The sequence below is a fragment of the Piliocolobus tephrosceles genome, chromosome 13 (genome assembly GCF_002776525.5).
Source record: "Piliocolobus tephrosceles isolate RC106 chromosome 13, ASM277652v3, whole genome shotgun sequence".
Taxonomy (NCBI): Eukaryota; Metazoa; Chordata; class Mammalia; order Primates; family Cercopithecidae; genus Piliocolobus; species Piliocolobus tephrosceles.
The window spans coordinates 56,055,323-56,068,837 of record NC_045446.1 but is presented as its reverse complement, the minus strand read 5'-3'; the positions used below and the strand labels follow the sequence as shown (position 1 = coordinate 56,068,837).

At 50.5% G+C, this 13,515-nt stretch overlaps 1 protein-coding gene across 2 annotated transcripts in view; it reads right to left on the bottom strand.

Annotated features, from left to right (window-relative positions):
* DENND2B (DENN domain containing 2B) overlaps positions 1-13,515 on the bottom strand; it is a 116,413-nt gene that overhangs the window by 28,050 nt on the left and 74,848 nt on the right. For both annotated transcript variants that reach the window (XM_023189897.1, XM_023189898.2), the window contains exons 3-4: positions 8,720-9,979; positions 4,861-4,997 (exon numbers count right to left, since the gene is read on the bottom strand). In XM_023189897.1, the coding sequence (XP_023045665.1) occupies positions 4,861-4,997; positions 8,720-9,979 (1,397 nt within the window). The remainder of the gene's footprint in view (positions 1-4,860; positions 4,998-8,719; positions 9,980-13,515) is intronic.

The following is a 13,515-nucleotide window of genomic DNA, read 5'->3' as shown; positions in this document are numbered from 1 at the left end:
TCCTCCCCACAACCTCCCACTCCTCCCCACAACCTCCCACTCCTCCCCACAACCCTTCACTCCTCCCCATAACTCCTTTGGTCTTAACCACACATACAGCACTCCCCCACCCCAACCCAACTGGTAAACCCAGTTAGGAAAGGGGTGTGTGTATGCGCATAGGCACTGAGAATTTCTCCAAACACAGTCCTAAGCTTCCTGGACCACACCCATCACTAGGGTCCTGGGTCTGCAGCTTCCCTCCCCAACCTCCTCTGGTTCCAACCAGCTGTTTCTCCTGGTTCTCAGCCTTTTTCCCTCTCTCACACAGGACAGAAAGGGCCAGGCTAAGAGCCCAACTCCCCAGCAACAGATCAGATTGGGGCCTCTAAGGGGCCAGCTGTTGCCCACCCTCCAAGACTTGACACCATTTCTCGACAGCCCCGGCACCTTCCCTGGGCTGCACCTCTTGGCTGTTTTGTTTCCCACTGCAACCTCCATCCCAGTGGGTGTCCTCTGCTCCTTACTGTTTCCCAGCCTGGGGGCACATAAGGGAAGCAACCAGAGACAGTGGAGGCTCAAAAGGCTTTTGCAGTCCAGGCTGACTGGCCCGGTCCCCAGCTTACATCCCACTGAAGTTCTTGGAAACGCTCCCTCAGCCCAGGCTAGCTGATGGGAGTGCGAATCTGCAGGAATGCAGCTCAGGCGCCGAGGCCACTCCACATAACTCCTTAACAAGCTGCTTCCTTGGGTGCATTTTAAGTGTCAGGCTCAGAATGCAAACATAAGGCCTTGTAGAATAGCAGCATCTTCCAGGGGCAGATGTCAGATGGGACAGGCGAGAAATAGCAGCCCCAGGAAGCAGCAAGGCAGTAACTTTCTTTCCAAACTCCTTTTCTGCAAGTTAGCAGGGTAAACCTCAGTATTTTGGGAGTACCCCACCCCAGCTCCTCAGGCATCATGCCTAGTGTAGGCAGGAGGCCAGCAAACCCCCCACAACCCCCTTTCGAGTCCACTGCTCACAGAGAGACACATTTGTCTTGGGGCCAACTGGCCCTCCACCTCTGACAGACAGGACTCCAGTCCAATCACCAGGACCCAAGATGGAGATGAGCACTAGGCTCTCTGCCTCCCAACAGCTCCATAATGCCTGCGTGCCTGCAGGAGCCTGATCCAGCAGGGTCAGAGTCATCCTTCACCCCACAGAGCACAGGCTGGGCCCAGACCAGACAGACGGCTCCCAGGAAGTCCAAGCCACTGATCGGTCCGAGGCAAGACGGGAAACTGCCATTCTGAGTTCAGCAATAAGACACCCCCTGAAGCCTTGTGGGGGAGCTCCAAACTCTCAGGCCTGTCCCCAGGGAATGAAAAAGAAACCCACCAGAATCTAACAGAAAGGGACTATTTTCCTCTGTATTTCCCTCTGGCCTCCCTAGTCAGGTCCCAGAAATTCAGATTGGGCTGCTGTGGGGAGACAAAAAAGGAAAACATGCACAGGGCACTGTCCTAACTGCAGACTCCGGAAACCACCCCACCACCCCACCAGGCCAAAGCAAAACCTAAACAGCCGATGTAGTGTATTCCCAAACTGGTGCTTGGGTCGCTCCCCTCCCTTTCTCCCGCATCCTCTCCCTCTCTTCTTTCCTTGTCCTTTAAGTGTTCCAAAGATCCAGAAGCCAGGTGAGCAGCTACCTCTACCTTTTGCCCACACAGCGCTGACCCCTAGCTGTACTAAGCCACCCAAGAAGCAGCCAAGCTGCTCCCATATTTTTTTAACTCCTCATGCAACACCCAGAGTGGAAGAGAGTCCTCCCTAATGAGCGGGGAGGCCGCTCTGTTGCCCCACCCACTCCCTACCTCCTGTTGCAGGGAACATTCTCATTCACTCTAGTTTGGCAGAAACTGTACTGTGTCAGTTTGCTGCCCAGGACACTGGGAGCACCCAGTGTAGCTGCTGCTGTGGGCAGAGAGGACTGTGGTTTTCTGATGTCCCTTGACTACGCTGGGTGCTGGCAATCCTGTGGTCCTGCCGTTCTCCATTCTCTGAGCAGGATTTCCTGTGGGATAGGTTCTTGGATCATCTGAACTGAAATTTGAGAAAGGGATTGTCCAAAGTTCCACCATCCAGGGCTCTGGTCGGGACTTTCTGGGGCAATGTTTGGGGGGCAGAATTTTGGAAGAACTGAGCTGGCCAACAGAGCTGTTCCCCAGGCTTTCTTAGGTCAGGTTTGAGAGAAGGGAAAGAGGAGGGCAAGTGTGTCTAGGCCTCTGCCTACTCACTCATTCGGGAGGATTTTCTTCCACTCCAGGATGTTGGTATTGTACAAGGAGGTGAGAAATACAGGAGCAGCACTGGCTGCCTCTTGGGTGGCTGAGTAGAACTGGGGTATGGGCTGGAGTTGGGGCATCTTCCTTAACTGCCCACCTGGCTTCTGGATCTTTGGTTCTGATGCCCCTAGCTCTTGACCTCTGCTCTGGGTTGCCTGTGGGTACAAAGCTGTCTTTTCCCCAGGGATAAGGGAAAGGGCCTCCCTCCCCAAACTCTTTTGCTGTTCTAGGGACCTCACTCCTACAGTCTTCCAGCTGTGACCCAGTTTTGCGTGACTACAGACTATACACTCTGTTCCTGGGAAAGCAGTGTCCCTGCGGGTCCCGGCATGGCTGCTGTCTCCCCAGAAACGCTGGCCCAGCAAGTGGCAAGGAAACGGCTATGAAACCGATGGCTCAGATCAAATGAGGGAACAGATGGCCCTCTCTTCATAAGATTCCAGGCTTCTGAGCCAGCCGGGCACGGTGGCTCACGCCTGTAATCCCAGCACTTTGGGAGCCCGAGGCGGGTGGATCACGAGGTCAGGAGATCGAGACCATCCTGGCTAACACGGTGAAACCCCGTCTCTACTAAAAAATATGAAAAACTAGCCGGGCGAGGTGGCGGGCGCCTGTAGTCCCAGCTGCTGGGGAGGCTGAGGCAGGAGAATGTCATGAACCCGGGAGGCGGAGCTTGCAGTGAGCTGAGATCACACCAATTGCACTCCAGCCTGGGCGACAGAGTGAGACTTCATCTCAAAAAAAAAAAAAAAAAGATTCTAGGCTTCTGAGAATCTGGAGGGTTCTCTCTACCCCGGGCCACTTCTCTCTCTCATGTATTAACTAACAACACATTCTTCTGATTCAGGGCCCAAGACAGAGGCAAGACAGGGGCCCAGAGAGGGAGCCGGCAGGCAACACACAGCCTCTCTCCTCCCCACTAACCGACACTGACACCACACTTCACCTGAGCAGAATCAAAGCCCCTTACTGAAGAGGATGCTAACAGAATTGAAATGAACGCCAAACAAACAAAACAAAACAAAACAAATGCAACCCAGGCTACAGCATCTATCTTTCGTCTGATCCGTGAACACAAGTTTGCCAATACCATGTCTTCCCACCTGTTGGAAGACAAATCTCAATGGAGTCTTGCATTTCTGCCCTTCTTCTGAACAAGAGGAACTGACAGTTCCAGACTCTATTTTAAAAGGTATTTATACAGCAAACAGCCTCGGAAGACAGAGATAGTGTCTCCCTTCAGGGCAGAGGCAGATTTGTTTCCTGACCAGAATGATAAAGATAATGTTTCCTCCAAGGACCAAGGTTAGGCAGGTTTGCCAGCAGTCTCTGAAAAGACTGGGGTTTCCTACGCTTGGGCTCCCCACCTGGGACATGGACCTGCAGTGTCTGCAGCTTCCACCTGGGCCTTCTCCACACTGCCCCATGGGACTTATGCACAAGGGGAAACCTGTGTGAACACGAAGCTCATGCTGCCTGCTGTGCCATGAGTAATAAAGTCCTTTGTGACCCAGGGGTCTCATGTCTTCTGCCAGCACCCATGAAACTAGGGCAATGAAACTTCTTAGCTTGTACAATAGACTGAATGTTTGTGTCCCCCAAAATTCCTATGTTGAAACCTAATCCCCAATGTGCTGGCATTTGTAGGTGAGGCCTCTGGGAGGTGATTAGGTCACGTGTGCAGGGCCTTCACCAATTAGGGCCCTTTTAAAAGAGACCCCAGAGAACTCCCTCTGCCCCTTCCACCACATAAGAACACAGAAAGAAGATGGCCATCTCTGACCAGGTAGCAGGCCTGCACCAGACACTCAGTCTTATTTAATTCTAACAACAACCTTACGAAGTATTATTACTTTTTTTTTTTTTTTTTTTGAGACGGAGTTTTGCTCATATTGCCCAGGCTGGAGTGCAACGGCGTGATCTCAGCTCCCTGCAACCTCAGTCTCCTGGGTTCAGGCGATTCTCCTGCCTTAGCCTCCCTAGTAGCTGGGATTACAGGCGCCCCCCACCATGCTCAGCTAATTTTTTGTATTTTTAGTAGAGACAGAGGCTGGTCTCGAACTCCTGACCTTAGGTGATCCACCAACCTCAGCCTCCAAAGTGCTGGGATTACAGGCATGAGCCACCATGCCCGGCTCAAAATGTTATTACTATTACTGTTGTTGTTAATATAGTCACATCATCATTTTATAAGAGAAAAACAGAGTCTTCACAAAAGTTAAGTGATTTGCCTTAAGGACATACAGCTAAGGAAGAGGGCCTGTTGGACTTCAAAGCCTTCCAAAAATAAGGGAAAGGAATGATGTCGTTTTCTCCTTCTCATGTCCCCAAACGTCCTTTGGATTTCAGTTCATTCAAGAGCCAGGCTTTTAATCACAAAGCCGCTCTGTCTTTGCTAAGGTGCTTCGCCCGATGTCCCATTTCCAGGAGGAGTTCCAGAAGGTGGAACCATGCCTGCCCACAGTGAAGGAGGTCAATCTAGGTGTTTCCTCCTGTTCCTGTTCTTCTGTAGCCCCCTGAGATGACCCAGCCGCCACCTCTGCCATTGCTTACCCACAATATCTTCATAGGCATTTTCTTCTAAAGTGCTTTTGGATCCAAACTTGGGTTGGTTCTCAGTACCATTCTCAGTGGGAGAAGAGGGGTACAGGGACTGGAGACTGGATGCATCCTCAAACTCAAAGGATTTTCTGTGGATAACAAGAGCAAGAGTCATTCCTGCTGAATCAGATCTCTGCTGCCTTGCTGGGGAATGTCCATGGCAACAGCAAAGACCATAGGCCCTCCTCATAAAGCCAGCTTCTGAAAGAACATCAAGGTAGGTCCAAACTTACCACCCAAAGTAAGAGACAGGTGGTCTGAAAGGCCCCAGCCTGGGTGCCTGCAATGTGCCTTTCCCGAATAATACCGATATTAGGTAACAACAACTACCCCAGCTTAAAAGCATGCTGTTCCAGGTACTGCATCAAATGCACCTTTACATGTGTTACCTCATTAATCTTCACAACAGTGCCACCAGTATTGTGACATCTTGTGAAAGAGGAGATGGAAGTGACAGAGGCATGATTCTCCCAGGTGATGTCTCACTCCAGGGCCTGAGCTGTTAACTATTAATTTTGGCCTCAAGCCCTAGAGAATATCCTCCTTGAGAAGTGTCTGTGATTACACTGGAATCGAGTGCCTGGTCTGCCTCTGGGGTCTCACATCCTCATCTGCATCCTAGCCAGGGACTCTTGCCATTGCACTAAGCAGGTAGGAAGGCTCAACACTGGGAGGGTCCCACTCAGGGCTGTCAGGGGGTTGGAAAAGCAGTTGTTGCTGGGTGGTTTGTTGAAGCAGGAAGGGCTGAGCCCTTAAAACAAATAAGACCACTGCCAAGGTGGAGCTGGGAGGACAATTTGCAGTCAGAAGCTGCTTCCAAGACCCAGCTTCCCTTCAGCTAGTAGTTTGCTCCTTTCCATCCCTTGGACAACCTTCCTCTCTACTGTACAATTTCAAGACCACAGCTTGCTGTCTCCTAAGACTCCCTGAGCCTACAGCACTTTCTGCTCCTCTCCTTCATCTGAGAGGTACATCCCTCATCTGAGACCCCAACTGCATCCTCTCCCTCTCCAAGGTAAGTCCCCGCAGGCTCCTGGGGAGGGAGAGAAGGCAAGGCACTGACTGGATCCCTCCTCCCACCCAGGAACACCTCCTCTTCTTTCGGGCACCATCAGACCTTTCAGCCAAGAGGCCTTTTTCTCTTGTTTCCTAACAGCTTCTCCTGAGAGTCCTACCGTGCAGGGAAAGGGCTAAAAGTGTCCTGAAGGCTACAGCTTGTTCTTAGCTTGCCTGTCCCTGCCCTGCCCCAAGCACTCAACACAACCGAACACCCTTTATATTGGCATCTCCTCCCTGTGCCTCTATGACACATTCCCTCCTGGCTTTCAGCTTTTCTTTTCAACTCCTGGCCACTACTTTTCAGGCTCTTATGAGGGGTTCTCCTTTTCCATTTGCTTTTTAAGTGTCTGGGTCTCTCAGAGTTCTGTCTTAAAAACTCTTTCTCACTCTGCACTTTCTAGGGACCAAATATCCATGGGCCATTGCCATATCTACCATCTCTATCTTGATGACTCCCAAATTTCTGTCTTTGGCCCAGATTCTTAACTAGATAAACATCCAATGGCTGAGCACAGTGGTTTGCAAATGTTGGCCCAGGACCAGAGTTAGTGTGACAGCAAGTTTTCTTTGGCATATACAGTAGACTCAGCATCATATGCAGGTAGCCCTCAAGTCAGTAAATAAGACACAAATCATATTCAGTCAAATTATCCTTGAAAATCCCCCAGGAAGGTGTCATACTGAGGACCAACATGCCATCTCTCATTAAAACTAATAGTTTCTCCCCAGGAATTTTTTTTTTTGGCTGAATGCCAGAAGAAACACTTGGCTTGCATTTTACACACACACACACACACACACATTTTTTTGCGAGATAAGGTCTTGTGCTGTTGCCCAGGCTAGAGTGCAGTGGTGTGATCATACCCACTGTATCCTCAACCTCCTAGGCTCAAGCTATCCTCCCTCCTCAGCCTCCCAAGTAGCTGGGACTACTGGCACATGCCAACACTCCAGCTAATTTTTAAATTTTTTTGTAAAGATGGGGTCTCATTATGTTGTCCAGGCTGTCTTGAACTCCTGGTCTTAAATGATCCTCCCACTTTAGCCTCCCAAAGTGCTGGGATTACACGTGTGAGCCATCTCACCTGGACTGCTTTTTTTTTTTTTTTTTTTAAATAAAAAAGTATATTAAATGTAAGAATCACACTTGGTATAACAGACACAAACTTACCATCTCCACTCCTCATGGAACATGTTCACCATGTGAAACGGCATACAGAACAGACTGCACTTCTGGAACTGTTTCTCTTTTTCCAAGAGCACAGATTTAAGTTTGCTAAGTTAATTCTCACACAAAGGGACTCCTCCACATATGGTATATGTGTGTATATATTATATATAAATGCAGTGTGGGGTGGAGTATGTGTAAAACCTTCAGGCTGATGAACTCTCCCCCCACTCCCTTTGGTCACTTAGTCAACTGCTTTTGGCTCTTCTAAATTTAGCTCAGCAACTCCCTCTATGAGGAGCCTCCCTTCTCTCCCCCATCTAACTCAGATGCCCCTTCTCTGGGTCTCTGCGGCCTCCTGCACTGCCATGAGTTATGGCACATATGACATTATCCATAATTTATCTGTGCATCAGACCACGAAGTCCTTGAATGGAAGAACCATGTCTATTTGCCTCTGCATCCTCTTGACCAGCACACTCTTGGTGCACAGCAGGCTCTAGATGAATGTTTATATAAATGGATGAATAAGGACAAAGCAAACACTCTTGGCAGGCCGTTTAAGAATTAAAGAGCCAGTGAGAATTCTGAGGTGGACTCAAACATGGGATTACCCTTAGCCATGGGCTGTTCCAGCTCGGGGGTCTGAATCTTTGAAATTTCTTCCTTTCTGCACATGGCAGGAAAGTTTATATATAAGATGGGATATGTTAGACGAAGCCTGAAGTGTGGGGACAGACTAAAGAATCCCCAGAAGTGAAACAAACGTGAATACCCATCTGTCGTGGGGTCAGATGAGAAAGGCAGTAAGATGTAGGAGGATGAGTATTCCGAAGGAAGCTCACTCCCAGCCTACCCTGATTCAGAGAATAAGACGCCTGCCAGCTTTCACCAGTTCCAACAGCTCCAGCTCCGAGTTACTGGGGAGACAGCCCTTGGTAATCTGGGGTTAGAAATCCTGAGACTGACCAGGAAACCAACGTGAGCCTTGGAACAGGCTCATTCCTGTTTTACTCCTTTATTCATCAATCTCCCCAATAATCCCCTCTTGATATAGGCCCAGGGTTCGTATATGGCCCGGAGGCCCTCAGGAGAGAGGGAATTGTGTTAAATTTGCCGGTACTACCATGTTAATGACAAAATGCAGTATTCAGATAATGCTTCATTCAAAGAAAATAATTTCTAATGCTGGCACTTCAGGTGGTAGGGAGGCTAAGATCCTACTAGTCCACAAAGGACTGCCTGCTTTACCTACTCCCGACAGAGGACTGAGGAAGCTCCGACAGGGGCAGGACACAGCCCAGCTCTAACTCCAAAGGCCAAATCCAGCCAATACCTTCAGTGACCAGCACTCAGGTCCCAACTATCCTGTAAGCATTCCCACTCATGTCAAGTATCTTGTAAGAACAGAACAATCTCATTTTTCACTACCACAACTACCACCTAACAATTATTCAGTACTTCAGGGCTTACGAAGCACTACTGATTGTGACCCACCCTACAATCTGTGTTTGCACTGTCCATTTAAAATTTAAAAGAAAACCACGGTATTCAGCTACAACACACCGGAGGCGCATGCATTACCTGCTCTGGGACTTGCGGTGACCACGAATGTCCTTCTTGGGTCTCCGGGTGACAGGCGGGGCTGGGGTGGAGGGCAAGGGGGGTGGAGCAGCAGGTGTGGGTGAAGGAGGTAGACCATTGCTGGGCTTACTCTTGGGCTTCTTGTCAGCCTCGTATTCAAAGGTGCGCTTGGGTTTGGGGACAGGGTTCACAGTGGGATCGGGGGAACTCTTCGATGGCAGCCGCTGGGAGCTAGGGCTATTTCCAGGGGTCCCGGGTTTAGTGGAACCACTGCCTTCCCTCTCTGGGGGTGGGCCCGCCTCCCCGCCAACTCCAGCCACTCCGACTGCCCGGCTGCCAGCGCTCACACTCGCGCCCCCTGCCGGCTCCTCCAAGACGCCCAAGGTTCCAGTCTTCCTTTTCCCCCGGTCCACGCTGTAGCAGCTGCTGGGGAGCTGGGGGAGCCCCCGGCCTGGCTGCTCCTTCAGGGCCTGTTCAATTTTCTGGATCCGGCTCAGCACTGCTGAGCTCTCCTTCCTGCTGCCATGGCCCCTGAGGAAGGCGCTGGGCTCACTCCGGCCCAGCCGTTTCTCCAGCCGGTAGAAAGAGTCCCGGACAGGGAGCGCCTCTCCCTCCTCCTCAGTTTCTGGGTAGGAACACTCGGAGAAGGTCCTGCTCATCCTCCGGAGGCCCTTGAAATCAAAGGTCTTTTCTGAGCTGCAGGGGGACGGCACCACGCTGGGACAGCCCAGGCTAGGGCAGTCCTCACTGGCCGCCCACTCGCCCCCAGAGCCCTCCCGCTTCTCTCCACACATGCTCATCCTGGGCGACGCCTCTCGGCGACCTTCCCATGCTGAGATCTTCTCCCGGATGCCCAGGCTGTGGGCGCGGGTACCGGTACGGGTCAGCAAGACGCCCCGGGGGCCAGCCGCTGGCCCTGGGAATGGCGTGCTCTGGGCAAGGGGGAGGCAGGCAGCTACCCCTGCTACATCCTGGGCTGCGCCTTGGACATTCTCCTTCTGGGCTTCTCTCTTGCACGCCGAAGGGCTTCTGTCCAAATAACCGAAGCTGGTGGTCTTGAGGGGACAGGTAGGTGGGGAAGTGTCTGGGGAGGGATCTTGAGGATTCTGGGGTGAAGGAGCTGGGGGGTGCCGGTCCTTAAGGAGCACCCGAGAGCTGGAGTGGCTGGGGTACCTGCAGGCTGAGGTTTCACTATCACTGAGTGGGTAGATGGGACTCCTTGGTGGGGAAAGAACTGGAGGTGGAGAGACTGACTGAGACCTGGGGGCAAAACAAAACAAAGGAAAAGAAAAAATGGCAGTGAGTGGCTGACCAACCAGAGGCATCCTGTTTCATTCCTACAGAACTCAGCATCTTTTTCCTGGAGGACTCTCAAAGAGTATTCTATTCAAGTAATGTACCTTGAAGGCTGTCTTCAAGGAGAGCAATAGCTGCTTAATCACAGCAGGCCAAACTCAACAGGCCTCTCTGCCCAAACCATCCCCAAGCACCCTGAGTAATGTCTGAAACACCTGTTCTGTGCCAAGCGAGAGTATCCCAAGAGTCCACATCTGCCAACAGGAGGGCAGAAAGCCCAGTGGTGTGCTGCGACATGCTTAACAACCAGTTCTCAGAAGGGGTGGTGGCTCACACCTGTAATCCCACCACTTAGGGAGGCAGAGGCAAGAAGATTGCATGAGCTCCGCAGTTCAAGACCAGCCTGGGCAACATAGTGAGACTCTGTGTATGGCAAAAAGAGGGAAAAAGGGACCAAAAAACCCAAAACCAAACAAGTTTGAACAACCGGCTGTCTGGGGGCAACAGCAGATTGGTAGCACTTGCCAATGTTGGTAGTATAAATATTCCAACTCTGGCTGAGTTACCAATGTGACGTCATTGGCTGTGGAGTTCAGAAGAGATGCCACTGATCAGCTCTTGTGAACTGGTGCAAGACGGTTCTCCAACACCACTCCCAAACCCTTTGATTTTTCCCCTTAACAAGCCTCTGTCTCCCCTGGGACTTCTGCTACTAGACCTACGTCTCACTTCTTCATGTTGGGTTCTGACAAGAATTAGAATCCCTGAGGGCCTCAGAAAGGTCAGAAGGGCCCCTCAGGAAAGAGTCTTTTCCACTCTGTCAACGAGGAAGCCAATGGGGTGGGGAGACCAACTCCTTAAGCAGCTCCACCCTCCAGCAGTGGCATCACAGCCAATAAGCACCCACCATGTCCCAGCTCCAAATCTACATGCAGATCTTGGCAAATACCAGGAACAGTTCTGAATAAATGTTTTTACATATGTTAACTCATTTAATCTTCCTGAAAATTCTATGAGGTTATTGTGTTTATTGTCTTCATTTTACAAATAAAAAACACTAAGGCACAGAAAGATTTAACATCTCATCCAAGGTCACTCAGCTGGTAAGTGAAACCAGGACATGAACTTCCACTACACTGGGCTGCCTCTCTGAAGAGGCAGCAGTTGCCTCTGCCACTTTCTGAACCGCCAGGGCCCTGAGGCAGCTCTACAGAAATCCCCACAGCACTTGGCACACCCCTGCCACAGCACTTGTATCAAGGGACTTCTTGGTCTTCCCTACTAGACCATGGTTTCTTCCAGGCCCAGGGACAAACAGACAGTGTCTGGAAGGTACTCAGTGAATGATGAACAGCAAAAGGAAGGGAAAGGTGAGCTTATTGAAGAAAACCATGAGCATACTTCCTCTTGGGCACATTTTGCTACTTGTCTACTAGTGCAACCACTGTCAACTTTCAGAATTCTTTACAAACAGTTTCAGTTCAAAAACAACAGGATTTGCCAACACTGCACAGTACAAGGCCTACCTGACCCTAAGGCCATGGCCCTCAGCTCTGGGCTGCCTAGCCTCTCAGGCTCCGGAATGCCATGCCACCCACAGGAAGGGAGCCAGCTGCCCCTGAGCCAGGCTGCTGTCACTGCTTGCTCACACACAGAAAACTGGAGCTTGGGTGAGTCAGGGATTGGCTGACAATTCCCTGCTGGGTCACAGGCCTCTGGCTGCCCCCTATCAACAGGAAACCTCAACATGCTTAAGTTGTTTTTCAAAGGGCAAGTCAAACAAGGGCCATCCCATGTGTATATGGGCACAGATGAGAGAAATGCAGTGCCCAGCCAAGCCGATGACCAAAGAGGCTCTGCTCAGTGAGGAGGTGTGAACAGAGTAAGCCCCGGCACTCCCTGGGGTAGGGAGCGGCAGGGCAAGGCGCCAGGCTTGAGGCGGGGGGAGATCCCAACTTCCTCACAACTGATGGAGGCCTCATGTCTCTCTTATTTTATAGAACCATAAATACAAAAAGGCCATCAGTCTAGCCCCTAAGTGAATGAGTGCCTGTGCTACACAAAGGACTCTGTTTTAGTTCTCAACTGAAGATGCATTTGACAGAGGACAATTTCATTTGTTTCTTCATTCAACAAATACTTAGTGAGCACCTACTCTATGCTAGGCCTGTTCTAGGAGCTAGATATAAGAATAAACAAAACAGACAAATTCATGTCTTCATGAAGCTTATATTCTACTGGGAGATGGCAGGCACCTAATGAGACTCACAGTCTCTTGGGAAGCCTTTTTAAACTATACCTGCCTCACCTGCTCAGGCACTTTGATATGTGGTTCCCTAGGGCTGTGTCTTCCCAGCTGCCCAGTAGAGAACTCACCAGTCCATGGAACCACTGTTACTTATGGTAGTGTGGGGCATGGCTCCTTGGGATAGGAAAATGATTCAGGGCCTCTGGTCCATCTGATCCCAGCATGCTTTCAGAAAGAATGATTCTATAACTTCCCTTAGTGGTTCCAGCACAAATAAATCCACACAGGTTAACAACTTTCTCTCAATGCCTACCCTGCTTGAACTGAGGTTTCATTTCTCTCCTCTCATGCAGCATAAAGTAGAGAGTAAACTGTCCCTTTCCTCTGAAGGTCCTGTCTTTGGTTTCACTGATGACCTGGGGCCCATAGCTTCACGTGCTACCCTTGCCCTGGCCTCCCCACAGGCCAGGCCCAGTGCACTGCACCACAGAGGAGCTGCCCTTACTGACTTGGAGCCCAGGAGCCCCGGGTTCATCACAGAGAAGGCACCAGTCACTCACTCCAAGGTCTGGTAAACAATAAAGATAAGGCCCTGCCCTCCTGGGTAGAATTCTCTGTTATCTGTCCGCATGTTCCTGATTCTACCTCTTATTAGCAATGGACTCACACTCTGAACATCCAGTTTCATTTCTTCAAAACCGTTCCACATTTTACATCACAGGGTTGTCATACTGAGCCAATGAGACCATGGATGTGAAATGCTCATTATCATTAGTACTGTTTTGTTTTGTTTTGTTTTTAATCAGGTTATGGCTAGCCAGTCAGTCTCAACAGACGGTAAGAACATCACAGCCTTGGTGTTCAAGATTCAGTGTAGCCATTTATAAGCTTCATGACTTTGAGCAAGTAATCTTCTCTCCCTAAGCCTCATAAAAAATGGGTGTTGGAAGGTCACATATCTTGGCTGGGTGTAGTGGCTCATGCCTGTAATCCTGGCATTTTGGGAGGCTGAGACAGGTGAATCACCTGAGGTCAGCAGTTCAAGACTAGCCTGGCCAACATGGCGAAACCCTGTCTCTACTAAAAACAACAAAAATGTAGCTGGGTGTGGTGGCTGGCACCTGTAATCCCAGTGACTCGGGAGGCTAAGGCAGGAGAATTGCTTGAACCCAGGAGGCAGAGGTTGCAGTGAGCCGAGATCATGCCATTGCACTCCAGCCTGGGCAACAAGAGTGAAACTCTGTCTCAAAAA